The following is a 27,995-nucleotide window of genomic DNA, read 5'->3' on the forward strand; positions in this document are numbered from 1 at the left end:
ATCAAGAGCCCTAGTAAAATCATTTATGGAGTGAGGGAACCCGGAGCGGTTTCGGCTGGAGCCATCTGCTGTTATTTGGTATATACAGAATTGGTTTCTATGGATTTTATTAATAGGTCACGCGATTGTATATGAGGATGTGAGATTTGAGTCTCTCAGGAGGGGTCCCTGGTTGGGGTTTCTATTGCCTTTATAGGCAATGGCTCATACTTTCTTGCAGCAGCAAGTCCTTAAAAAACTGAGAGGAATGGGTCTGGGTTTAAGATTCTGCTCATTTTTTTCCTCCCCCTCCCCCGCCACCAAAATCTTGAACTGACTTTGTTCCTGTTCCTCTCCACAACACATTTATTAAGAGGGGAAGCAGGGAAATAATCAGAAAAATATTCTTACCTACTTTTTCCATTGTCTACATTAATTTTCTCTCTTTCCCACCAGTCTGAGTGACATCTCGTACAAAACTCAGGTCCAATCTGTCTTTCAGGCATGAGACTCTCATTGGCCCTTCGCTCAGGCGTGAATTTTGCCTTTAAGCCATCCACGGCTCTCCCTGCATGGACAGCCGAGTCCAACGGGATTTGGACGCACAAAGGAGGCTTGGGACAGGCAGGTGTCAATCGGAGCAGCCCGGAGGCTGCTCTGCCTCCCATGGGGAGCTGACCAAGGAGCCCTGAGCTGTTCTGGAGAGCAAGCTGTGACTGCAGGCCGGAGCTTGGGACCAACTGAGAGCCTCCCCCACGCTTTGGCTTAGCTATGGCTTGCTTTTGCTTCAATTCCCCCCAGAAGAGGCAAAACCAAACAAAGTTATCAGAGAGCAACACCTTCACCCCATCTTTGCATCCCAGCCCCGTGGAGAAAGCTGGGTGCTGGAGAAAGCTATGCTGGGGCCAGGTTTCACTCTCCAGAGTCAGGAGGTTTCAACCCGGCTTTTCATCATCTCCTGGTTTTTCAAGTTAATCCTAAGTGGGACAGCGTGTGTCCCATCCCCCCCTTTCAGAAGGTCCCAGAAACCCTCGGTTGGAGTGCAGGTGGTCAAATTCCATCCTTGCCAAAAGCCAAGGCAGGAGGATCCATCCCACCGGGTCCAGCTGGGGATGATCCGAGCTGCGGGGCCGGGGGGAGCCCCACCAGGACCGAGGGGGGCTGCGGGACGGGATGCGGGGGTCCCCCGTCCCCCTCGGCTCTGAGCCGCCCCGCGGGCCGGACCGGCGTCCGTGTGTCCGTCCGTGTGTCCGTGCGCCCGTCCGCCTGCCCCCCCCGCCCCCCGCCGTGGGACGCCCCCCAGCGGAGCGGGGCAGCACTCCCGCTCCTACCGGGTCGGCGGCAGCGCTGGCCCCGCCCCCTCTCCCCCCGTCCCGCCTCCCCATTGGCCGCGGCGGCGCCGCGCGTCACCGCTTCCTCCCGCTTTTGTGCACCGCCCCGCGCCCCGCTGCTGCCGCCGAGCCGAGCCGAGCCGTGCCGAGCCGAGCCGAGCCGAGCCGTGCCGTGCCGTGCCGAGCCGTGCCGAGCCGTGCCGAGCCGTGCCGAGCCGTGCCGAGCCGTGCCGTGCCGTGCCGTGCCGTGCCGTGCCGAGCCGAGCCGTGCCGTGCCGAGCCGTGCCGAGCCGTGCCGTGCCGTGCCGTGCCGTGCCGTGCCGTGCCGAGCCGTGCCGAGCCGAGCCGAGCCAGGCGTTGGTTCCGCCGTGCCCCGACCCGCCGTGCATGGCCCTCCGCGGGTAGCCGCGCCGCCGGACCGGTAAGTCTCTCCGTTCCGTGTTCCCACCCGCTGCGGTGCGCGGGTTCGTTTCGTTCTTTTAATTTATTGTCTTTTTTTCTTTTCTTTTCTTTTCTTTTTCCCCCCCTGTGGTGCCCGGGAGTTTTGCAGTCGGGTCTGGCTTCCGTGGCTTTTTCTTCCTCCCTTTCTAGTCTTGCAAGTGGGAGCGCTTGTCCCTCCGGGGCGAGTAGCCCGGCTGGGTTGGGGAAGCCGCGGAGGGGGAGCAGGAGGCTGGAGCGGCTCCCCAGGAGGAGGGCGTGGGGGGCCCTGTGCGTGGGTGCGGAGCCCGGGGGGGGGACCTGCCTCCCCTGGGGGGGATTTACCTTCCCCGGCACAGCCCTCGCCTTGTGTAAGAGCGCTCGGGTAGCGATTTTTCCCAGGTTGTCGCCTGGTGCCATGAGTCAGCCGGGGAGCCTGTCCCCGCTGCAGCTGCCTGACAGCCAGCGCCAGGGTGAGACCCTAATGCAGGCGGTCCCACTGTGGGGATGCATTCACGTATTGAGCCAGCGGGTATGGTGCTGGCTGCGGTCGCTTGGGTCCTGCTTCGGTGGAAAGAGTCACGTCCACGCCAGGGAGCTGCAGGAATGCCCGGCTGGCCTTCATCCTCCAGCCTTGCCGTGAGCAAAGTCCTTCCCTGCGCAGAGTCTGTCCCGAGCGGTGAGGATGGGGTGGGCGGTGGGGAGGAAGGCTCTGCGGCGGGCACGGACCTGCGTGGGTGGGAGAAACCAGTACCTGTGTGGCGTGACTGACCGTGCCGGCCGGCAGAGCTGGGAAGCTGGATTTCCACCTGGATGGAGCAAGTGGCTGTCGTGGGGAGCCGTGCCGTGAGTCAGGCTGATGCTCTGGGAGGATCTGCTTTGCCACCACCAAACCTCAGCCTTTCGTGGCCGGGTGGGGAGAGGAGCGGAGCAGAGGTGGGAGCCATGTGCCACCGTGAGTGGGTGTGCACCGGCAGGCTCGCCCGGTCGTGCACGGCGGCCAAATGCGTCTCTTGCTGGCCCCGGCACAGCTTGATGAGCAGTTTCCCCCTCAGCTGCTGCTTTTATCCTCCTCTTCAATTCCTGTCTTGTAATTCAGTGGTTTTTGGAAGTAGACCTGCATTGCTGCAGGGTCCGCATGCATTGCTGGTGCGCGGACCGAAAATCTGGGGCTCACTTGGGATTTGTGTGGAATTTGAGTGATTCCAGGGATTTCCAGCATCAAGCTCTTTCACTTCTTCAGTGAGTGCCAGTTATTTGGGGGAATTTCCTTCTGTGGTGCCTTCTGAATTTATTTCCAGTCCAGCACGTGCAGTTTGATGTAGCTCCGTGCAGGATTCATGCCCAGAGTGTGGCTCCTGGGAGCAGTTCCTCGGGCATGTGGGAGATGGGTTGTGTTTGGGGGCTTGTCCATGACTGCCTGTGCCTTGTAAACACCTGCATTGGACAGGATGCTTTCCAGAGCCCCTAATTTGACATTAGTTATAACTGGGGAGCTCAGTGCTTCTTAGGGCTCCTGCAGATTTGGGGTGTACCTCCACGGCTTAGGAGGTTTAGGAAGGTTTCACAGCTTGTCAAAGCTCCTCTGTTGGAGGCAGGACGTGAGGCTGGATGGGCTGCCAGCCTGGTGGGATGTGGGTTTAAAGGCTCTTTTGTACCTTCCTTCTCAAAACGGGTTTCGGTATTGCAATTTTTTCCATGGGTCTTAAATCTCCATCAGAAACCCACAGCTCTGCCCTGTCAACGTGTGCTGGTGAGCAATGCATTTCTTTTTTTGGAGGCCGTTGGAGCTCATGAGGCACATGTGTTCACGCAGAGGGATGTAGTCTGGATTTTCATCCAGGACAGAGAGGTTGCAGGGCAAAGAGCCGGCAATTACAGCAGCTGGAGAAGTGCAGTCCTCTCTCCATCCCTTCCGAAATGTTGCTATCGCTTGATGATGCTTCGTGGTGCTAGTGTGCAGCTTGGACTTGATGTGTTTTCTGAACTTTCCCATTGGGAAGATGCTGGTGAGTGTCACACGGTGTGTCTGGCTCCCCAGTGGAGCAGTGGGATGGAGCGTGCTGCCGTGGTACAGAAGGTGATGGGCTTCCAGCCCTGCTCTCCCCAGCTAGATGTGGGGACCAGTGTGAAAGCTGGCAGGATTTTCTGTACTGGTTGACCTGGCCCTGCTGTTGGAGACCTGCTGGTGTAGGCTAGAGGGAAGTGAGTCAGGGTTTGCTGTTAGAAGGGATATGTTTTATTAGACTGCTTGGTGAACACAGGCTGGCTTGGGAGCATATGAGTCTGCACACAGAAGCAGCAAATCTCAGCTGAGAATTAGGAGGGAGTGATTGCTCTGAGGTCTTGGCTCTCCCAGTCGAGATAATCTGAAAGAAAAGGAAAAATAAAAAAAAAAAGAAAATGAGATATTCAACTACAGCTCAGCCTGTACAGTTCATCTGGTCTAAGGAAACACATTTTTTTCTCCTGCAAATCTCTGGACTCTTAGATCTGGAGATCCAGCACAGGAGAGGGACACAATCCCACATGCCAGCCTTTCTCAGGAGGTGGCCGAGCCTTTTGCAGCCTGGCTCCCCTGAAGGGGAGCTGTGGGTGATGGGCTGGGGCGCAGTGATGCCTGACAGCAGCAGGAGGCTGCTGGGCTCAGTCGCTTCCACTCCCTTCTCTGCACGTAGTACAGGCCAAGTGCAATGTGCACAGAAATGTGCAGAATGTCAGCTGTGCACTGGGGAGATGGAAAATGCATTATGGAGCCATAAGAAGGGGTATATGGAATTCAAAATTTTTTTTATTATTTCCTGAGGCACTTTTTGGAAAAGCTATAAATGGCCCACTGATCCTGAACCCGGTGGGTTCACTCTCAGTCCCCACACTTTAACTCTTTTCCTATTTAAGTTCCACAAGGGGAAATGGGTGACCAGGCGTTTTCAGCAGGTCCCTCCAGGGAGGAGTTCCCCATCCCCACATGTGGCTAATGCACGCTGGGTCATGACCACGTTTGCCTTTGCTGAGCGTGATATAAGATGAAGAGATGACAAATGTCACCTCAGTTGTGCCTGAAACATGCTGTCTCTGCGGGCTTGCGCCATATCCTGGGCAGCGTGAGCCTTCATCTGATGGGGTGAACGCTGTGATGGGCATCAGATGGACAAGACGAGTGGTTTTCTGTCTGTGAAGGTGCAAGTGAGCATGCGTGAGCGTGGATATGTGGGCATTTTTATTTGTTTGCTGTCTGTCCATGCAGTTCTGATCTGGTCTGCCCAAGTAATCTTCCCATTAGTCACCAAAACAGCACCGGTGTTCAACTGAATGTCTGTCCTAGCTCATCTGTAATGATGCAAGAAAGAAAAAGCAAGGATCTCCTTTAAAGTAGATGCTCTTCAAAGCCACTGGGAAACTATTCCCTGCAGAAGACCAATTATATGGGAAGGGAGAGCAAGAGAAGAATGCTGTAGTGGGGCTGGCAGAGAGTTTTGGGGCACCAGGCTGGAGTACCCCATTCCCTGCTTTGTTTTGGTGCTGGGGCTGTTGCTCCAGTTTTCCCTGGAGCCGCAGGGCTTGGGGCCAACCTGAGCCCAGGATGGTAGCGGATGCAACTACAGCGTGTCATGCAGTGGGGACCCGTGGAGGGGTTTGGCCCAAAGCCAGCTTACCCGGTGCTGCAGCGGTTGTGGTGGGAGGGTTCAGTGAGCTGAGGGTGCATGGGTTCACAGTCAAGCCCTGCGGCTGCTCGCAGCTCTTTCCCCTGCTTCCCCAAATCTGTGACCTGGGGTGGGGACATGCTATTGCATGTCGTCGCTATGTCTGGTCTTGGGTACCAGCTTCTGTTCCCAGAGCGCTCGGGACATCTGTGAGCACTGCCCAGGGGGTTTGACCTGGACTTCCTGAGCCTTTGGAAGTTAAGGGTGAAAGGTATACCTATACTCCCCTAAAAGGGGGATTTGGCTCCCAAATGCATTCCCCAAGCACTTTTTCCTACCCTGGAAGATCCTAATATAAGTTATTAGTGGAGACCAAGGGACTCTGAATTTAATGAGAATCTGTAGTAAGCTGAAGCCTGTCCTACTCTCCGGAGTTAAAACCCAGGCTGGCTGCCATTTTATGCAGAACTAATTGTCACTTTCATGAAAACTCCCTTAATTTTATACTCTCCACTCTGCAAGATCATCTGCAGCAGCCCAGGGAGGGCAAGCCACAATAGCAATGAAACCTGGGGTGGAGCTGAGCCAGGGTTTGGCTCAGCACTGTAGAAGCTGTATGGGACAAAGTCCGGTCGGCAATGCGTGCTGTGCCCAGCAGGACGGGCCAGACCCTGGAAGGAGCTGGCCAAGCTACTGCGTGGGCTGCTGTGTAAACAGCATGTGTGCAGGCCAGGTCCTCAGGGCGGGTGGGAGGATGGTTGAGTGTTCAGGTAGTGATTAGACACCAAAATGCATGTTAAAAATAGCCTTGGGTGGGTGGATTAGAGGCGCTCTGTGAACCTACTATGGCCAGGAGCTTGCGTGCTAAATAGCAAAAAGTCATCTGATAGATAGCTGGGTGATCTGGAGGAAAAAAAGACTACCATTGTTTTGGGAAAATAATTTATGAGATAAGAAGTCTTTGTGAAGGAGGTAGGAACATCTTAAACCCAACACTGCTGAAGGTTGGTTGTGGCCTCTGCAATGCTTCAAGTGCTCCTGTGCTACTAGGACTGTTCTGGAGTGATTGCATTTGTCTTGTCCACGGGAAGGTGTTTCTTGCACAGTGGCTTCCAAGTGCCCTCAAATCCCCAAGGGACTATTGAAAATTTTGCACGTAACACTTGTTAGCCTGAACATATGCAAAAATGGACCATGGATTGTGCTACAAGTTACGTTGCTGCTGGTCTTGATGCAAAGGTTTGGAGGACTTTGGGCTATCTGTTAAGATCTGCCCTTGTACGTGGAAGTCCATCGTGATGAAGACAGTGGATTATTTGGATTGCTTAGTGCTTTTGCGCTACAACCTCTTGGGGTTTTTGTGGTTGAGCAGAGGTCAGATCATAGTAGTCTAGTTGTAAACTGGAAATAGTGCAGCACCCTCCATGATAAGAGCCTAAAAAAAAAATCTAGCAGAGGTTAAAACTCTTCATAGTGTGCTGTTGGCACCTTTTGCTCTGCAAGGTGGCAGCAGTGATGCCCTATCCTGAGGCATGAGGACCCTGCAGAAGGGTGGTGGATCTGCATCCACTGGTGCATTTGTCAATAACGGAGAGACCTTGTCCCTGATCCAGGTTAAAGGGTTGGGGCATTGCCTGCACGGGGCAACCTGAGTGCTGTGATAAGGAGGACTAGGTCAGGGAGAATGGCTTGGGGAGAAAGTGTAGGGTGAGGTCTGTTACAGCTGGTGGTGAAGGTGAACTGAAGGAAAAGGGGGGTGGGGGTGGGGGGTGTGTGTGCGCACGCAGAAACCCTGTTTTAAATACCTTTTCCTTTCAGCCTCTCACCTCTCCTGCTCTGATGTGACCCAGGGAGTGCCCTGGGAGGGACTGTCCCTTTTTTGCGTGCTGGGTCAGTGCAGTGTCATCGCAAAGGGCAGCTGATAGTGTTATCTATAGCTGGGTGATGCTGATGAGTTGATAACTCAGCTTGGTATCTGCAGCAGAAATTACGCGGTTGCTGTGTGGAAGTGGGTGGCTGGAGGGAGGTGTGTGGGCTGGGACGGTGGAGCAGAGCAGTCCAGGAATGTGTAAGCGATGAATAACCAGTACTTGGAAATCAGAGATTTGGAGTTGCTTCTGTTGAGGTTGGTCAATGCATTGATGTAGATTGTAGCTGTGGAGTAGGTCTTGTTTTGCTGAACTGGTGAAGCATCCTTTGGTAAAGATACCAGGCTGGGCCAAGCTCCTGGAAAGCTTTCCTTGTTGATGTAGGGTGCTCACACTGCAGCCTTGATGCCTTCTGTTTGCCTTTCAGCACAGAACTACAGCACTGATCCCTCTGCTGCAATCCTTCTGCTGGCTTCCCACTTGGTGAGTGGCTTTTGGGAAACCTGAGCACCTGGTTAATAAACCAGTGGAATGCATTTGCTGCCCCTTGGTCTTAATCCCTCAGTGCTGGTGTTAACAGAGTAGCAAGAGTCATTAGAGAAATATGCAAGATATTTCAGTTATTTCTCTTTGGATTGTGCTGGTGGCAAGTAAAAGAGATAAACAGAGACTGTATTAAGCTGTGCGTAGCTTATTGCATCATTGGCTTTATTGAAAGGTTCAAGGTCCGGCTCTGAGGGTTGTTGCTGCCTTGAGATAAATGCAGTGGCAGCGTGAATTCAAGCTGCTCCCAAGATGTGCCATGCTTTGCTGGAGGGAAGAGGGTAGGGAAGGGTGACGTTGCAGTGCTCTCGTGTATTCCTTCAGAATGGTGGCCGCCGGGGGCTGGTTGCAGTGCCTTTGAAGAATCACGACGGGACAAGTCCTGTCATGCTCCTTTCTTGGGTTTTCACTGGGAGATGCTGCATTTGGCTCCTGTTAACTCCCAGGAGCTGCTTCTCCGATGACGGCAGCCAGGGGAAGCTCTGCTGACGTCTCCTGCTGCAGCATTCTGGGTGTTGAAGCTGGGAGGGGACCATGAGGGCTGCCTGGCAGTGGGACCACACAGCCTGGCACACTCTCCTGCTCCCCATCCTTGGCTCACTCTGCCTTTGCTGGCTGGGAGGATCTGCTTCACTGGTGGCCTCAGCTGGTACCTGATCGCACCCCCTCTTGTGATTATGGTCAGTTTTGGCTGTGCTGCCTGGGGAATACGAAGTGCTACTGGATGCTGACTTGAGTCATGGGTGGCTCTGACAAAAGGACGGCTGTTATGTACATCATCAGGGTATGTAGAAAATGAGCCAGCAGTGTGCCCAGGCGGCCAAGAAGGCCAACAGCATCCTGGCTTATGTCAGCACTAGTGTGGCCAGCAGGAGCAGGGCAGGGATGGTGCCCCTGTGCTCGGCACTGGTGAGGCCCCACCTCGAATGCTGGGCTCAGGTTTGGGCCCCTCAGAACAAAAAGGATATTGAGGTGCTGGAGCGTGTCCAGAGAAGGGCAACGGAGCTGGGGAAGGGTCTGGAGAGCAGGTCTGATAGGGAGCGGCAGAGGGAGCTGGGGTTGTTTAGCCTGGAGGAGAGGCAGCTGAGGGGAGACCTTATTGCTCTCTACAACTACCTGAAAGGAGGTTGTAGTGAGGTGGGGGTTGGTCTCTTCTCCCAAGTTACAAGCGATAGGACAAGAGGAAATGGCCTCAAGCTGCATTGGGGAGGTGTAGATTGGATATTAGGAAACATGTCTTCACTGCAAGAGTGGTCAGGCCCTGGCACAGGCTGCCCAGAGAGGTGGGGGAGTCACCATCCCTGGGGGTGTTAAAAAAAAACGTGTAGACACGGCACTTCAGGGCATGGTTTAGGAGCTATGGTAGTATTGGGTTGGGGTTGGATGGGATGATCTTAGAGGTCTTTTCCAACCTTAATGACTCTATGATTCTACGGTGGTCTCTGTCTGAAGACCGGCTTGGCTGAAGTGATCGCTTTAGTGTGAAGGATTTGAGGAATGATGCTCGCTCTTGCCTTTTTTTGTTTGGGGTGGGGATGCTTGCTGGGGCTCTCCTTGGTGCTCTCCCGAAGGTGCTGTGGTGTTAAAGATGTGCATGATGTGTGTCACTGTGTTACCTGGCTGATGACTCAAGAAAGAGAGAAAATGTTTAATCATCACAGTATCTCAGCAACTTCACCTACAGCATTACCAGTGTGACTAACATCTGGTACATGCCCGGTCAGCTTTGGGAAGGGGCTGTGAGGGTGAGGATGTTTTCTATTCACAGTTTGAGTTATAGGAGGAGAGGCCAAACAATTGGATTTTGGACACAGCGCAAAAGGCGCTTAAGATTGTAACTATCTTAATTTCTGGAGGGAAAGCTCGGGACAAGCTAGTTCAAGTCTTGGTCTATATCCAGGAAATCCTGTGCTGGAGAACTTCCCTTTCAGGAAGCCGGTTGGGCTGTCCCAGGGAGGTGCTGTGGCACACTGCGCTTTCATCCTGGACTGCCACAGAGTCCCAAAGCTGTTGGGGACTTGGATGAGATGGAGCAAGAATTCCAATACCTGGGCTTATCGTTACACTTTGATGTATCGATTTGCCTTTTGTAGCATGTATTGCCAGAGAGGTGCAGTTTAGTGTCTGCCCTCTGTGGGAGCTTCTCGGGTGTTTGCTGTGGGAGTTGCCAAGAGGTGATGAAGGTGGGAGATGTTTGTGGAAGAACATGGGATGTGTTGGAATGGGTCTCCCCTTGTTGCAGGGGGAACCTCCTGCCTCCCTGGCCTGTCTTGGGCTAGATTTCTAAAACCTCAGCCCTGGGTTTTGACAGATGGGTGCCTTGGACAGGTATGGTTGAAGGGCTCTAGGCTGTATCATTGAACATCACTATCTTCCTGGCCATGCTCAGGAGTGTCACTGAGGGCTTTAAGTGGTGCCCCTGCAGTAGCCTCCCTTACCCAGAGAGGGTGGTAGGGCAATTATATATATAACATATTCTGAAAGCCTGCTTCTTCCCATTGTAGTTCTTGGATAAATTGCATGTATGATTATTGCATGAGTCTTGGGGTGGTGGTAGACACAGCGGTGTGCTGCTTCACCGCAGGCTGGCATCCTTCTGGTTATTAGCTTGCAGTCCTTGAGGAATGAGAAGAGCAAGCAATTTGGTCAGGGACTGATGAAAGCTTAAGTAGGTCTTTCATGTGCCTCTGTGCATGTGTGTGTCGAGTTCTGCGAGTATGTGCTGTACAGTCACCACAGACCTGTGCTTAGAAGGGTTCTGGTGGATGAAGCATCCTGTAGTTCTTACCACAAGCCTGCTTGCTGCAGTATTGGGTTTTTGGGCTGGTGGGCAGCAGGTTTCCAATCTACCCTGGCTCATGGGAAGAGTGTGGGTAAGGGACTTGCTGCCTTCTCACTAATCCCTGCTTCTGTCTGTTGCTTCCCCTCTGTTCGCTGACCATAGCGGGCATCCCTGGCTGTTCTGAGAGCATGGGCTGCGAGGTGGGGCGCTGAGAAACACCCCTGCTGTGGAGGGATCAGGTCCATGGGGGATCCCGGCTGCTGAATGCTTTACTAAATGCTTTTATAGGACACCCTATGTGTCATGCAAAGCCTCCTGCTAGGTAAACTTGCTGCAAGGCTCTATTTTGGGGCCGCCTCTGATGTAATCTGTCAAGAAATGGTCTGCCCTTTGACTTACTGCTGAAAGTCTGATTGTGGATGGACGACCAGTTGCTTACCTAGCATTACCAAAGCAACGAGCTGTTGCTTTCCATGACTCATGAAAATGCACTGTAGCCTCTCTTAAGAATGGCTGAGATCATTTTTTGGCTGGGTTTGGGCATCTGGTTTCCTTAGCAAATAGCGGTGGGGGTGGAGGGAGGGGGATTTCCAAACTTGTTTCTTTGTATGTGTGATCTGGATTTTTGAGCTCGTCTAATAAAATACTTCATTTGAAAAAGAGGGGGGAAAGACCTGTAACTTCCATGACTGTTCAGTGTTTGTAGCATGTCTCATTTAGTTATGTTTTGCTGTAAAAAGAGGAAAGGTACTAATAACATTACAAACCTGCGTGATGTATTTTTCCTGTTAAATAAGGAAGCACAGAAACATTATAGCGGGTATTTTTCTTTTACAACAAATCATTCTGGGGAAGGAGAAGGAGGTGCAGAGAAAATTCTGCAAACAACCATAATTGCATCAGGTTTTTTTTGTTATTGATAATGTTTGCTCACATAGAGGACTGTGATTCTGTATGGATGCAGAAAGGTAGAGTATTAGCAAGAGGTGTTAGTGTTTGGTCAATCTGATTTTATTATTATTTTTTTTTTAATATTTATTTATATGTCGACTCTTGTTTCACTTCCTACTTTTGTCTGCTAAGTCTAAAAGCAGCAGCACTCGCATCTCAGAACCCAGTGCTGCAAGATGAGCATTAACTAGAGGAGAATGAGCATCAATAGCTGATAACTTTGGATAGCAGGAGATCCCTAAGTGTTTTGCAACCTCTGCGACCAGGTTGCAGCAGCCTCTGCAGTGTCTTTCCCAAGTCTCGCTACCCTTTGCAGGCACCTGAGAGCAGGCGGAGAGAAGGGAGAGGAAATCCTCTGTAGGCAGAAGGTGTAGAAGGTTTGAACGGGGAGAGAAGTGGAGAGGTGGGTTTAACATGCCTGTGCTTTACAGGTGGTGGAAAGAATGAGGGTTAGGCTTGTTAAACACTGTATGTAGCAATGTTAGCTGCGTTCAGGAATTTAATAGATGTGGACCGACCCTTCGTGCTGCGCGTGTTCTCTGCCAGCGCTCGGCTGTGGTTAAGTTCCCCAGGTGGGGCAGGCAGAAGCGTGTCCCGGTGTGCTGCGGGAATGGGTTAGAGCTGCCCGAGGGCTGCAGAGGGGCAGCGGCTCTGCCCCGAGAGCAGCAGGAGCGCAAAGGCCCGGCTGTTGGCCAGGGGTGAGCGGGAACAATGTGGCTGAACAGGTTTGTGCTCACTTCCTTGTCATCTCAAAGATGAGATAATACAGAAACCCAGAAACATTTGCCAGTGAGAACAGAGAGGCTTCCTTTTCCTGCCCTCTGTGCGTGTCCTGCGAGGCAGCCACAGCTACCTTGCTATCGTCTCTGGCTGCACAGCTGAGGAAGAGCAAACCCTTCTTGCTTGAGGAACGGCACGGTTGAGCTCAAGTCAGGGCAATGGATGCTACCCCTCGGTGTTACCTCCGGGGTTGCTGCCTGTGCAAGCGCCCTGCACCTGAAGCTGCTGTGTGCACCACGATTTCCCAGGTCCTTCCTCTTCTCCTCCTCATCCGAATTTCTCTGCATCTCATTTAGTTAGTTAGCTTTGGCTAAAGTAGGTAAAGACAACAACTGATTTAATCAAAAGCGTAGGGTTTACCCCTGTTTTCCATGGATATTCAATGCATAGCGTAGTACACTCCTCCAAGTCTTCTAGATCTTAATAGTTTTCTTCCATGCAACAACAACAAAAAAGGAAATAATGTGACCTGCAGCCTTCTCCTCTTCATTGTGCTCGTGGATGTTTGAATGCAGGGCCAAAGTTTGTTCCTCTATAGTGGTGGCTAGCAGCAGCCCATGTGCCTGTAGTGCCACGGTGGCTAGCACAGTGGGCTGCAGCGCTGCCCCAGGGCTCAGGAGCAGCATAAGATGAGCTCTGTAAGAGCCAACAAAGGCTTTCTTAGAAGGCTGGGTCATTATTTACCACCTAGATATTACCGTAAGGTATTTCTGCTGGGCAAGACCCATCAGCAGCTATAAATCTGGTAGTTCTGGTGAGCGGAGGATGCCAGCAGGTGAGGTGGTGTAGCTGACTTCCAGGGCTTTACCCACCCTGCTTGATGCTGGTTAAAATAAGTGGAAGCAAAATTTGGCAAGCTGTTCTGCTGTATATTTGTATTTTTTTTTAAACTGCTGTGCCTTCATATTGTCCCTCAGTGCGTAATGCTCTTTTGATGAGGGAGGCCAGCATCAGGGTACCTCAGAGAGGTACCTAGTTTCTAGGCAGGTGTAGCTATGGAAGCTGTATTTTCTAATCTGTACAGATGGGGATGTTGGAACCCCTTCCCTCCAAATTAAGTCATTCCCCACCCAGTCTAAGGTTTCCAATGTATAGTATTAGGGGAAAAGAATCCAGGATCACATTATTTCCTCCAAAAAATGAATAACTATGTTTAAAATAGTGATTTTTTTTTAAAAAAATAGGTTTTTCTTCTGTTTGTTTGAGCACTTCAAACTTCATGACTTTCATGTCTGTCTTCGACTTTTGACATCTACAAGTACTTCTTTTTAACAAAAAAAAGGAAGTGTGGATTCTAATGTAATCATGTGACTTCAGGAACTGGCTACTTATGAAAAACACTGAATCCTATTAGAACTGGCAGTACTTTGGGTCATCCCATGGTCCAGCAGCTGAACCCGGAACAGAAGCAAAACCTTCTACTCCTGACTCCCTTTCTAGCATTGCTTCCCCATCCCTTGGTGTCTGTCTTGTTGCAAGAGATCTAGATTGTGTGGCTTTTAGGTTGGGTGTTTTTTTTCTTATGGTGTATGGGGGTTTTTATAATTTATATTGTGAAAGGCTTTTTCCTTACGTGCTGAAATTTGCTGACCTGTGATCCCAAGACTCTCAGTTTTCTTTTGAATTATGTGTGAAGATGGTCTCTTCTATAAACCTTGCATATTGGTGCATGCTTTGCTTGAAAACACTTTGGAAATGCTGGAGTAATGCAGCTGCTGGACCTTTTTCTGCGTGACTGCACTTCTGCATTTTAAAATTAAGAGAGGGCTGTGCTGCTACTAGTGGCATGAATCAATGCCAATGCAAATTGCAATGTAAGCTTTCAATACGTAAGGGGGCTTATAAGAAAGATGGGGGCAGATATTTTAGCAAGGCCTGTTGTGATAGCGCAAGGGGTGATGGTTTTAAACTAAAAGAGGGGAGATTCAGGCTAGATATAAGGAAGAAATTTTTTACAATGAGGGTGGTGAAACCCTGGCCCAGGCTGCCCAGAGAGGTGGTCGATGCCCCATCCCTGGAAACATTCAAGGTCAGGCTGGACGGGGCTCTGAGCAACCTGATCTAATTGAAGATGTCCCTGATCACAGCAGGGGGGTTGGACTAGGTGGCCTCTAAAGGTCCCTTCCAACCCAAACTATACGATACTATTCTATTCTCTTCTCTACTATATAAGCTGCATTGAGTTATCTTCTCCCCAAACCCTTTGATTCCTTGTATTTCCTTTTCTGGGGTGGTTAGGTCTTTTTGAGCTGTTTTCTGACAGTCTGTTGCAGGAGGTTTGACCTGGCTGGTTGATGGAGGGCATGCTTCTGTCTGTTCTTTTTCCAACCTGCTTTCTGCAAAAAAGGAAGTTGAGTGTCTCTCCACATCGGACAGGGTCAGGCTTGAGTGCCCAGAGAAGCACAAGTACTCTGATAATACAGAAATGAGGCTCCTGTGCTGCTTGTGGCTACTGGGACAGAAATTAGAGGACTTGCCCGAGTGCCTCGGAGCTCACTGAAGCTGAAAGCCAGGCAAATGCAAGTCCTCCCTTGCTTAACTCTCCTAGGGTAAGTCCTGTTAGCGTGAGTGAAATAACAGCTGGAAAACAAGATGCCTTCAGAGGGCAACGCTCTCCCAACATAAGCAGACAAGCAAAGCCAGCGTGTTTCTTTGCAACGTGGGAGATGTTTATCCTGTGACTAAGCATAAAAGTTAAGAGATGGAAAAGGTCCTATTAGATCATCTCGTCCACCTCCCTGCTGGCGTGCAATTTTTCTCCCTGGAGTGTATTTATTAGCAGGCTGCTGGGCAGATGGGAGTAGCTTACTCAGGGTGCTGTGGAAGAGTAGCAGCCAGCCTGTGCAGGTGAGGAACTCTGCACGCACGTGACTCGACTTGCACGTGCGCGAGTTGCTTGCAGCAACAGGATTGTGTAGTAAAAGGGCCAACAGCTCTAGACTCGACATTCTTTGCATGCTTGGAGCCTTCCCGTTGACTTGCTGGGACTCGGTTTGTGCAGGCGTCAGCTTGTCTTTTTTTAACATTCTAGGAATAAGCTAACTTTATATTTATGATGGAGAAGGTGGTTTGAAAATTAATAATAATGGGGGGTGTGTGAAATCAGAAGCCTTTTGGTAAGGAGAGGTCAGCCAGCTAGACATCTGCACAGCTGGCCTGGGCTCCGTTGGCCATGATCTATGACAGTGGTGTGTGAAGACTCCCAGAGGAGACGTCAGAAAGGTGCAGGTGGAAATGCTATTGCTATGACAAACAGATCAGCGCTGGAGTTCCAGGCCTGAGCTTGGGGACCATCAACACGGCTTCGTTTATTACTCCTCAGTAACCATAGCACGGCCTCGTGCATGCGTACTTTTTTAAAATTTCACACTCCCTGATGTCATTTGCAGCTCAGAGCACTTAGCACCTCCCCGACTGAAATTGCTGAGTGTTAAGTATAAAGGGACAGGTTTTGTCCTTAACTAATTCAGGGAAGAACTAGAGCATGTGCTGAACACGGGTAGGGGATGGGAACAAAGATTTCTTATCTAGGCAAGCGCTGAACTGCCTTCTCTTGTTGAGAACCTGTTGGCTTTTGCATTTAGGATCACTCCCGTGCCTCCAAAGGTGTCTCCTGGTTGGCACCAGAGTGAGATCAATATCTAGGATTAGGGACCAGGACTGTTCTGTGGTGCAGGTGAGCAACCAAGCCTGCTCTGCCACCAGTGAGATGTTTTTGCTGGTGGTGGCACTGTGGTGAGCCCCTGGGGCTGTGCTGTGGCCTGATAATCTGTTTCCTTACACTCTGGTGCCTTTTGTTATGGAGGTGCTGGAGGTGTTACGGGACATCTCTTGGCTAAGCGATTGCTCTGTTGAATCAGGAGAAGCTATCCCCTAGGTCCGTGGACGATAGGGTGTTTCACGGTACAGACCATGTCCCTGGCACCAACGGTTTTTCTCTTGGCATGTTCTCTGGAAGTGACAGTATCACAGATGACGTTTTCCAGGAAAACTTCCAACACTTGTAAATGAGCTCCAAGATGGGCTTCGCCTCCCTTCCCTCAACCAGACATCTTCTAGGGAGGAGGGAGTTGGAGTAGAGCACAGAGCATGCAGGGAGCAAATCTGCCTTCTTATTATTTAATTTAAAGAAAACTTGGTCTGAAGATGTAAAAAGCAATTGCAAATGCTGTCGTCTGGACACCGCCTCTCCTCATCAATTAGCGGCATTAAATGCTCAGCAGGGAGGATTAATTAGAAAACTGAAATCTTTCTGTTGTGACAGCCTTCTGGTTTCCATTGAAAAGCAGCTGAGGAACTGGAAAGGCTTCTGTATTTCTTGTTTTGATATGCTGGGATGTTTCTTTCCATCCTGGAAATTAATTCTGTCTGTCTGTAATGGGACCGTGGGAATCAATATTCAGTTGAACTGTATTTCTCCAGAGTTTTTTTTTTTTCTAAAAGTAGTTGACTGTTTCCCCACTGTGCCTAATAAGTGACCTGATTTTGGAGCAGCTGAGCAACTGCTGCTCGGATGGTTTTCCAGTTTAGAGAAGTTGCCTGGCTGTCTTGACAGTTCAGAGTCGGTCCACGGTCTCTTGAGGACGATGGGCTTCTCTCTTCCGAAGGTTTTCAGGTCAGACTTCCTCTGAGATGGCTGAGAAGGCCCACAGCCTTCTGCTGCGTGCGACTTTCCGTTGCAATGCCCCAGGCTGGATGCCGTAGGAAAGGAAATTACTCATCGCTCTGCCTCCCTTGCAGACTGCTCTTGGCCTTGGTGAGCTGTCGTGCCTAGCCTTACACTCTGCAATGCTCTAAGCTGGATTTAGAGGCAAGATCTGCTTTTTCCTCAGTTTCCTCATCTTTTCTTCCCCCTACCGGGCTTGAGGAATGAAGGAGATCCAGCACAGCAGCCACGACCCGCTGCCTTGCAGTGGGGGAGCAGGACACCGTTACACGACGGCTGTGGGTGGCACAGGTTGGGCAACTTGAGGTTGCTTCGCATCCTCTGGAAGAAGCTGCCTCTTGTTTACTGCAGCAAGCAACAGCCTGTGTGCGGGCTTTGCAGAGCCACAGCCATGTGAAAATCGGATGGCGAAAGGCTGGCAGGAGAGGCAGGGCAGACCCGGCAGGCCCTGAGCACTTTGAGCCTTGGGCAATACATGTGCTCCACAGATCTGTAAGGTTGTGTGAGCGTATGGCCGTGTGCTGCCCAGCCTGGTTCCTGCACTGCTGACGGCTCATTTTTTTATCATGTTTAGTCACACACAAAGGCAAGCGCACTTGAGTTCATGTGATACTACTACAAGTCAGGAGGACAAGGAGAACAAAACCTCTCTGAAAACTGACCCACATGTTTCTGTTTCATAACCCTATCACCACCCCACCGATGGCACGCACAAGCCAGCAGCTCGTGAAGGCAGCCGTGTCCTGGGGCTATGCAGAGACATGGTCCTTCTGCCCCAAAATGCAAGATGTCTGTTAATCATCACTTGCCACTGAGTGCTTGCTGAGCTCATCTTCATCCCCATGGTCTAATCTCAATCCAGAGTTGCATGACAGAAGTGGCACAAGCAAGAAAAGGACCTTGCAAACTCTGCAGCGGCTCTTGGGGCTGATCCACAGCTCCTGGTCTCCCCATGTGCTGTGGAGCTCACACTTCTTGCCTGCGAGGAAGGAACAAAATAACCGGGTAGCTGCTGAGAGAGCAGAAAGAGATCAATTAGTCCTCATGCCCTGGCTTCGCAGTCGATTGGGAAGTCGTGTTGTGATCGGTCAAATCTAGACGAGCTGCAGGGGTGAGGCTGAGGCTCGTTAAAGAGGAAGCTGTGCACTAGGATGGCTGCGAGAGGGATTATCGATTGCAGCCGGTTGTGGGTAAATGGTGGCGTACACAGCCTGGTAGGACAAGCAGGGAGGAGATACAGGTCTTATCCTGCGTCCCTGTCAGCGGGATGTTGCAAGTGAGATAAAGTGGGTCAGCTAGAAGGTGGGATCAGCGTAGAAGATGGCACAGTGGCTTAAAAGCCCTGATACTGCCATGAGGTCTTGCTGCCCACTTAGGGGATGGGATGGACCTCCCTCCTTCCCAGTCCGAAGCTTGGTCATTTAGTGGTAACCTCCCTGTTAGAGCATGTTGGACCAGTCATAAAGCTTGTAATGCTTTCTCAGAGGTCGAAGCCACAGACACAGGGTTCGTTCCTGCCTACCATTGTCCTTGGGGAGAACTGGGTGTCCCAGTCTCAGGAGCAGATGCTGGCTGTCAGGCCAGGGTCTCCGTTGAACGTTGGTTTTGCAGCTTTTTGGTGTAAAGCTTTGTTCATGGAGACTCCTCATCTCTGATGCTGGATAGCAGATCGGTGCTGCACAGATGCTCTTCTCCCAACTGCTTTTACCAGGAAACATTTTGCTCTGAGAGAAATGCTCTTCTAAGAGCATATTTCATGTGAAGCTTTTAGTATCTATTCCTTTTTGGTTTCCGTTACTACTTCTTCCTTCTTCTTCTCAGGGACCTAGAAGAGGCCTGAAGCCTCACTTTCCCAGATATGCTTTTGTGTTTTAATTTCCCTCCCCCACAAAGTCTTCAGTCATTTGAGAAGAAACACAAAAAAAAGAGGCCGTGAAAACCTGCAGGAGGAAGAAATTATAACTGTCTTATGCATTGGCTTTTATCTTACACGTAGAGATACACCTTCCCCTTTGCTGTATTCGCTTAGGGGGTATGTTCATTGGAATCAGTGAGTTTATGTTGATATAACTTGCATCAGGGTTTCTCTCTGCTCTGTAAGTGCACAGATAATTATCCGAGGACAGGATTTTGCCCTGTAAAAGGGGAAATGATGCAGAACACTGCTATCCCCTAGCTACAGACCTTCATCCTCACTAAGCGGGGGTGTGTGTTTAAGTAATCCTGGCTTGGCTGGCTTCTGGGGAGATGAACGTACTGGGATGAGGATCCTTTAGACTTTGTCACTTCAGTGCCTGATTAAAAATTTGTGTTTAGGCACAGCGTATGGTGGGACCAAGGTGGGCTTTGGGGTGTAATCAGGGTGGCTGCAAGGTTTGGCTCTGCCAGTTGCTGGAGGAGGCAGTTCCTCTGTAACAAGCGCGAGTTCAGTAGAGGTGCTGTTCTGTGCTGTGCAGGCCCTGATGCGAGGGAAAAACCAACCGGTGGGGAGCACGTGTATTCTCTGGAAACTTGCTTTGCTTGACCTGTCTGTTTTTTTAATAAATATATAAAAATACATTAACTCTGACCTGGTATGGCTGTGTTGTCTGGTTTTTGCTGATAGAAGAGTAATTTCTAATCCTTTTGATTTGCTTCCTTGTTTTATGGGTTTCCAGAAGTTTGAGTTTTGTGTGCAAAATCAAAGCTATTTTATATGCCAGTATAAGTTACTGATTATTCCACTGAATTTGATAAAAGGATGATTACTGTAAAGCAAGAAAATAAACTAGCTGAAAAATACAACTTACTGGAGCATGCAGTCTGCAAGATTTCACTTACAACATAATTTGTGGGAAGAGGAAGGGTTGAGAGGGGAGAAGCTTTAAGATCTCAGTGACTGTTTTAAAGGGCTGTCAGGGAAGTTAACAGCAGGAATCATGCAGGTGTTAAAGCTCTTGTTCTACATACGCATGCTGGAATCAACAGGATGGCTCAGGAGATTTTTCTTTAGAAGCGACTGTTGAATACAGCTGCACTGGCTGGGTCACTGACTAAAGGTATCCTTCATCATGCATGATGGCTCTTAAGCACAGATATCTTCTCCCAGCAACACATGTTGTGAAAAACATTCTTAAGTGGTTTTGGGGTGCTGTGTCCAGAAATGGGGAGAAGAAACCTCAACCGATGCATGTTAATATAGAATTGCTTGTTGGGCTTCACGCACCGTAGTTCCCAGAGCACTGGCTTGCTGCGTGTGTGAGCTGTGGTGATGCACGTATGTCACTTCGTGCTTTGCAGCCTGATCAGTGCATGCTCAGGAAAGGTTTTTTTGTCCTCAGCTTGGCTCATGCAGTTTGTCCCTTGAGCCTGCTTGGGAGATACGCCTGCAAACCTGGCCTGGTTACAGAGGTGTTTGCAAAAAGTCTGTCCCAGTTGCATGCTCATGAACACAGATGTATAGTCTTAAATGGCTACTTCTTGACTAACCTTTTGTGACACGTCCTAACCTGGGCAGAAAATTTCCATGAGAGTAGGGCCTTACCTGTCTGAAGGGTCACCAAAATTTAGCTATTCTTTTGTGTAGCCCCTAAATATTTCCAGGGCAACTTTATGTGCACCAGGTCAAATGTCCTATAGCATCTAGAACAAAACTATAAGTATTGAGGTTGAGATGATCTGAGGAAACCTGTAATATTTCCACGCTCTTTCTCTGCATTTGGATCCATCTTTGCCAAGCCTTCAGGCTGTTTGACTGAGCTATCAGCATGCATACGTTTGTATCCTCATCGTTAAAACAATCTCACTTGCTTTGCTGTTGTTTTTAACACTACCCCAGCCCTGGCCTCTGAAGCTTTTTGAAAATAACATTTACAATAATATTTTTAACAGTTCCGTAGTATACAAAACTCTAGTGCCCTGGCAGGACTCCCGGAAACTTGCTGAAAGTTAATGTGGTCAACTCTTAAAAAGGAGAGATTTTTTCCGCTTGACTCTTGCTTGTTAAACTCTCGGAGCCCAACATGTTGTTCCCTGCTGCTTGAAAAAACAAGGAAAGTCCCAATTTTAGCAATGCTAGTTTGAGTAGCTTTCTAGCTGAGCCACGGGAGCAACTGTGGCTTATTATTAATTTTTTTTTATATACAGTGGTGTGTTCCTACACTTCAAACCAAAGTGTTAAATGGTGCTCAGGGAGGAATAAGTAGGTGCTGCTTTACCTGGAAGCCTGGGGGTGATAAACTGCAGAGGGAGATGTCACCTGCAGCAGTGGCAAGACATCCTGACTTGGAGGCTGTGTTTTATGTTGGATGCTCAGCCTCTGTGGGGTAAGAACAGCCCTTTTTAGGCTAAGAGATACTGTAAATCCCATTTCAAATCAATGGTAGGCTGCTGGAGACTCCAGCTCTCAGTGCTGGACTGCACTCTTCAAGCTCTCCTAACTCTCATCCTACATCCTGCTTCCCAGTAAGTTTCTTCCAGTCACTTTTTTGTCTTACGTCACATCCAGGGAAAAATTGCTCTCCTCCATCCTCCCTTCCCCTGCTTTGCTTTTGCCACTTAGATGCACAGAGGCTGGAGTTCATGTCTAGCTGGGAGGTACGTTGCTGTTGTTTCCCCTGAACACAGTCTTGCTTAATCCCTTCCCAGCCAGGAGTATGGGGTGAAAAGGGAAGAGCTGGGATTAATTTTTAAAGTGGATTAATAACCTTGCATATAGTTCTTGTGTGGATACTCATACTCTGTGCTCACGTAGCCGTAATGATGTTGAGCTGCTTTGGCTGCGGAATTGAGTTCAGCTCAGTCAAATAACAGTTGCTTTTATTCTAGATGAGAGCATCTATGCTGGGCTTTCCTGCAGGTTAAGTAACCTCCAGCAGTTTCCTGAGCAGGCAGGAGCAGCCAGCCTCTTGTGTGCAAGACACAAACCTGGGATAGGAGTCCTGCATCACCCCAGCGTCCCCAGGAGCTAACACTTTGCTGGGCTCTTATTTTCGTTGCTTGGTAGGAGGCGTTTGTGCACAGCGAGGTTACCAGGGCACTAGTTTGTAGACTGATGATGATGGTTTACAGTAGATTTACAGCGTAGGCTAGTTCTGCCAGCTGTGGGAGCGGCGCAGTGTGAAGCGGGAGCCCTGTTTCAGATGCTCACTGGTTTGTGTTGTAAACTACCACCGCTTGAAGGCTCTGATCAGGGCGAAGAGGGATGCTGCTTTGAAGTACATCAGAGCAGAAAAAAGATTTTTCCTTTTATCACCCCCCTGTTATTTTTTCCCTTTTTCCCCCGGTTTTCTAAGGGAAATAATAAAAGAGCAGAATTTGTACTAGAAACAGGAATTTGTCCTTCTGTAACAGGAAGCTGCTGGTATGTATTTTGGGGAAGCCACGGAAATTGCCGGTGTTTGCCGCTCAGTTTGAAGGCTTGTCGTCCTCGGGATTGAAGAGATCTGCTAAAATAGAAAACCTTTTTTATTCTCGTGTATCTGTGGAGACTTCCTGCGCTGTGTGCAGGGGCTGGTTTGCTCACGAGAGCTGGGCAGCGGGGTCTCAGGGCCTTGCTATGGCAGAGGTGATGGAGAAGAGCACAAGGCAGGGCTCTGCCGATGGAAAGGTCATCCGTTTTTCCAGGGTTCATTTGCATGGTTCCTGTAGGTGCATGCTTTTGTAACTAGATATGGTTTGCAAAGGTCTGGAAGGTGTCCAAAGAAAGCCGTTAGAAAAGTCTGTTACACTGATGGGAGAGTTAACCCGGGCTAGCCCAGGAATTTAGGGTTAATCCAGGCTATCTGCAGGTGGCCCTTCGTGCAAGCTCTGCACACAGCTTAATTGCTGGAACTGTCGCATCAGTTTTGAAAGCAAAAGCAGTGAAGATCTGGGCTGTTTCCTGCTCTTGTTACAATCAGATGGAATTTTTACACTACTTCTTGGTGTTTTTCTTCTCTCTCTTGATCCACTTTTGCACAGACTGACCGGTTCCTTCTCAAGATAGGACTTTAAACCTTTCCAAGCCTGTTAGTTACTTCCTTGCCTCTTTTGTCTTGAAAATGGACAGAGCAGAGTCCCTGGCAGCCCTGGGCTCTTAAGCTAAATGGTGCTGTCCTGAAAGGAAGCTGCAGCAGCAAAAGGAACAACGCACTTCGGGGCACATGTATGTCTCCGCCTCTGCTGGTTTCTTATCGCTTTCCCTTCCTGCTCGTCTCTAGCAAAATAGGCTGGATAAATATCCTCCTGCTTACCAGCACCAAGGCGCCGGAGTTCAGAAAATCATTTTAATCCCTGCTTGTGATCGTTCCTGGTTCACTGCAGATATATTTTTTTTTTCAATTGTGTTTAAATTGATTTGACTGAGCTGGGAGACTTTCAAAGTGCCTTTTTCTACTGCTTCTGCCCAACTGGTGATGCGTAACACAGCAGAACTCATGTCTGTGGCCCAGCACACACAGCTCTTGTTGACTTTGGGGCAATGTTGCCTGCAGCGACTGCAGAAGAGGAATGCCTTACTTTCTCTGTGCAAGTCAGATGAAGTACTTGAGATGTCTTTCCATTTACTTGTGCTATCACATGGGTTTATGGCCAAGAAATGCCCATCCTGAGGTGGGTTATGCCTTTGTTCGGTCTAAAATGGGGTTTTCCACTAGTGAGAAGTACTGATTCCAGCAGGCTCAGGTTTATACTCTGTTTCTGGTGAGCAAAAAAACCCATCCCTTTGCTGAGCATGGAGCTTTGGCTAAATGCAGCATGCCAGGTTACTGTATCTGCATTGGTTTTGGGCAAATTAGCCATGAGTAGCACTTGGCAACAGGCAGGGACTCTGGAAGGGCTGTAGGGGCACAGCCTGCCAGGAGGGATGTATGGGCCATATGTTGCTGCTGAGAACTGCCTAGACTCAGGTTTTTTTTTATTCCCGTGCTGTCAGAAGAAGGCTGATCCAGCCTTGAGGAACCTTTGCTGGAATTTGGAAAGCCTAAATTTAGGTTTCTGCTTTGATACAGGCTGCCTCTGGGACTGACTTTCTATGCCCCACTGTCAGACTGTTCCCCAAATGAGTGTTGTTTCATAGGGATGCTGCAAAATGTGATGTGTTAAAGATGGTATTGCTTTAAGGTTACATTTTTTTAGTGTAAAAATGCAATAAAGGTGTAACATATTAAATATGGTCTGCTCTTAACAAAAGGAGACCTGTGGACAAGTATAAGGTGGTTGCTCCAAGATTTTAAAACCAAATAGGGTCCAGGTTTGTAGTGTGTTACCTCTGGGGTGTGCACAGGAGGGCAGGCTCCTGGTCTCCATTCCTAATAAATTGTTCTCCTCTTTTGTCCAGCCCAGGTGATGGTGGGAAGATGCTTTGTGAAGGGTGGTCCTGTTTAGCCTCTGTTGACATGTCAAAATTCATCTGTAAACTCTGTATGTTTGTTATTACAGGGTGGATGCTTGAGAGTGGAGGATCAGGTACAAGTATCTGGGACCGGTGGAATGGAGGCCTGATGTAGATGGAAAGATGGGTAAGAACTGGATTCCCCTGAAGCAATTAATTTTCTGCAGCCTACTAATTTTGGTTGGGGTTACCAAGCATGACAACAGTGTGGGAGACATTGCCAAGACAGTCTGGCTGAATATTACATTGTTCTCTAATTTTTTTTTGCCTTCAAGTGGTGTCAAAATCGGACAAATTCTCTTCTTGCCATCAGTGTGATCTGGTCGGTCGTATCCTAGGTGCAGCCTCTTTCCCAGTCTGCCTTGTATTTCTGGGCAGAGCATCTTCATTCCCTGTATCTCTTCCCCCAAGGAAGCTTCTGTTTCAAACGGATCCTGAGTATACTGCTTTTCTAATCAGTGACCTGGATTACTTGCACCTTCACCCACTTCCACTGGAACGGTTGTATATCAGATGCTCTGTGGTGCTGAGGGAGACCTTGGGTTTTTTACATGGAAATTATTTGTAGCTCTGGAGGTACATAATGATCTTATCTCTGCCGCTAAAGAAAACTTATGTCAGAAATCAGGGCCACTTGGAAGTGCTGGACTCTCTGTTTTAGCACATGAATAACCACATCTGTGGTGGTGTCTCACATGAGCAGGAGATGAGTATGAGAGCCCCAGCCTCCCTCAGCTTTTCATGCCATTGGCCATCAAATTTATCTCATTACTCTTGCAAAATCACACCTTGCTTGCTGGAAAATGTCTGTGGTCTGCTACTATGCTTATAAGCTGTCATACAGGTGGGGAACAGCTGGAGGCATTGCCTGGTGTCTTCCTATCCCTGCTAAAGGGCTTCACAGGAGACACATGCCTTACTGACAGCAGCAGTGCTGGGTTTGGGATTCAGCCAGCACTTCATGCATTTATGAGCCTGGCGAAGTGTGAGAAAGCTCTCTGCAGAATGAACATTGACCACAAAAAAAATTCCAAAGTGGTCTACAAGCCATTTTGCTAGCCAGTTCATAGAATCATTAAGGTTGGAAAAGACCTCTAGCATCATCAAGTACAACCGTCAACCCAATACCACCATGTCTCCTAAACCATGCCCTGAAGTGTCACGTCTACACATTTTTTTAACACCTCCAGGGATGGCGACTCCCCCACCTCTCTGGGCAGCCTGTGCCAGTGCCTGACCACTCTGTCAATAAAGACACTTTTCCTAATATCCAATCTAAACGTCCCCTGATGCAGCATGAGGCCATTTCCTCTTGTCCTATCGCTTGTAACTTGGGAGAAGAGACCAACACCCACCTCACTACAACCTCCTTTCAGGTAATTGTGGAGAGTGATAAGGTCCCCCCTCAGCCTTCTCTTCTCCAGACTAAACCCCCCCAGCTCCTGCAGCTGGTCCTCATAAAGCTTGCACTCCACATCCTTCACCGGCTTTGTTGCCCTTCTCTGGACACCCTCCAGCACCTCAATATCTTTTTTGTTCTGAGGGGCCCAAACCTGAGCCCAGCATTCGAGGTGGGGCCTCACCAGGGCTGAGCACAGGGGCCCCATCCCTGCCCGGCTCCTGCTGGCCACACCAGTGCTGACGCAAGCCCAGGTGCTGGTGGCCTCCTTGGCCACCTGGGCACTGCTGGCTCATGCCCAGCCGGCTGTCAGCCAGCACCCCCAGGGCCTTCTCCGCCGGGCACTTTCCAGCCCCTCTGCCCCAAGCCTGCAGCATTGCCTGGGGTTGGTGTGACCCAAGTGCAGGACCCGGCACTTGGCCTTGTTAAACCTCATACAGTTGGCCTCAGCCCATCGATCCAGCCTGTCCAGATCCCTCTGCAGAGCCTTCCTGCCCTCAACAGTCCCACCTGACTTGGTGTCACCTGCAAACTTACTGAGGGTGTACTCAATCCCCTCATCCAGATCACTGATAAAGATATTAAACAAGACTGGTCTCAAAACAGCCCTGGGGAACCCCACTCATGACTGGTTGCCAACTGGATTCAGCTCCGTTCGCCACAACTCTCTGGTCTCAGCCATCCAGCCAGTTTTTACCCAGTGAAGAGTATACCTGTCTACCAGCTTCTATAGGAGAGTGCCTTGGGAGACAGTGTCAAACTGTTGGGCAACTGTAGGAGTTTCCATTTCTGCTCCTTTCCTTAATTTTGCTGAAAAGAGAAAGCTCAGCAGATTGAAGAACAAGGCCAGGTTCTACCTCACATGGCTGTCAGTGCTCAATTAACACATGGAGCTAATTGAGCTTGGGTTGCCCTGCCTCCTTCACCAGAAGAGGGAGGTTATGAAGGAGCCTAAATTCATCTCCTGAAATGGCTTCCTGACCTGGTGACCCAAGAAAGGGGAAGAGATCTCAGAGGAGTCCTGGTTGAAGCTGAGCACTTCACTTTTACATTTGCAGCTTTTATACAAGTTCACCTAAAACTTTTCAGAGCTGGTTGAAATTGTGCTTAAAAAGAAAAACAAGGAGGTCAGTGGAATACCAGTAAATTTAGGAATTATCCTTGCAAACCTGGTAGAAAAGTGATTCAGAGTTTGATAGTGGTTTGAATTTGAAAAATGAAAGATGTGAAGCCACTGTCACACCTTAACAGTATGTACTCTCCCATGGAGAAAGGAGAAAAGCAGTGTTACCCCATCCTGGCTTTACCTCTCTGTTTTGCTCTTTCTCTGTTACCTAGAAGAGAGCTTTTGTCGGGAGAGGACTAATTTAAAGCCAAGCAAAAAAAAAAAAAAAAAAGGAATTAAGGAATTAAAAGTCCAGACCTGCTTCTTCAATATAAAGGAAGACAAATTCTGATTTTAAATCCCTGGTGAAAAACCCCAAGCTTTTTTAGAGACATTTTCACTTTGAAGGAGAAAGCCCCTCCTTTGTCAATGCAATATTTTACTTTTTTGTTTTAAGAAGGAAGGATCAGGCTCACCCTGAGCACCAGTAGGGAATGAGTTGCTGACTCCAGTCCAGTTCTCAGCAGACGGTCGATTTGACTTCGTTTACAGAGAGCGCAGCTGATATAAACAGCTCAAGGTGCCTTCAACCTGCCAGCTGTGGGCATAATACAGATGTGCTGGGGAAGAGCACCCTTTTGCAAGTGCAGGGTCCTGCCCCTGGGGAGGAACAACCCCCCGCACCAGCACAGGCTGGGGGGGACCTGCTGGAGAGCGGCTCTGCTGAGAAGGCCCTGGGGGTGCTGGGGGGCAGCGAGGTGACCCTGAGCCAGCACCGGGCCCTTGGGGCCAAGGGGGCCAACAGTGTCCCGGGGTGCATGGAAAGGAGCGTGGCCAGCAGGGCGAGGGAGGTTCTCCTCCCCCTCTGCTCTGCCCCAGTGAGGCCACACCTGCAGGGCTGCGGCCAGTTCTGGGCCCCCCAGTCTAAGAAAGACAGGGAACTGCTTGAGCAAGTCCAGCGGAGAACTATGAAGGTGATATGGGGACTGGAGCATCTCCCTTGTGAGGAAAGGCTGAGGGACCTGGGTTTGTTCAGCCTGGAGAAGAGAAGGCTGAGGGGGGATCTCATCAATGCTTATAAATATCTAAAGGGAGGGTGTCAAGAGGATGGGACTGGACTCTTTCTAGTGGTGCCAAACGCCAGGCCAAGGGGCAACAGGCACAAGTTGGAACATGGGA

At 49.8% G+C, this 27,995-nt stretch overlaps 1 protein-coding gene across 2 annotated transcripts in view; it reads left to right on the plus strand.

Annotated features, from left to right (window-relative positions):
- The first annotated feature begins 1,440 nt into the window (after window positions 1-1,440).
- The window catches only part of LOC104050582 (mitogen-activated protein kinase kinase kinase 3), an 85,371-nt gene continuing 58,816 nt past the window's right edge, over window positions 1,441-27,995 (plus strand). Inside the window, exons 1-2 of one of the 2 annotated variants that reach the window (XM_064445121.1) lie at window positions 1,441-1,731; window positions 24,360-24,439. In XM_064445121.1, coding sequence (XP_064301191.1) covers window positions 24,436-24,439 — 4 coding nt within the window. In that variant the 5' untranslated portion in view covers window positions 1,441-1,731; window positions 24,360-24,435. The remainder of the gene's footprint in view (window positions 1,732-24,359; window positions 24,440-27,995) is intronic. The other variant, XM_064445120.1, reaches the window with a different exon arrangement.

Source organism: Phalacrocorax carbo, chromosome 2, assembly GCF_963921805.1.
Source record: "Phalacrocorax carbo chromosome 2, bPhaCar2.1, whole genome shotgun sequence".
NCBI classification, from domain to species: Eukaryota; Metazoa; Chordata; class Aves; order Suliformes; family Phalacrocoracidae; genus Phalacrocorax; species Phalacrocorax carbo.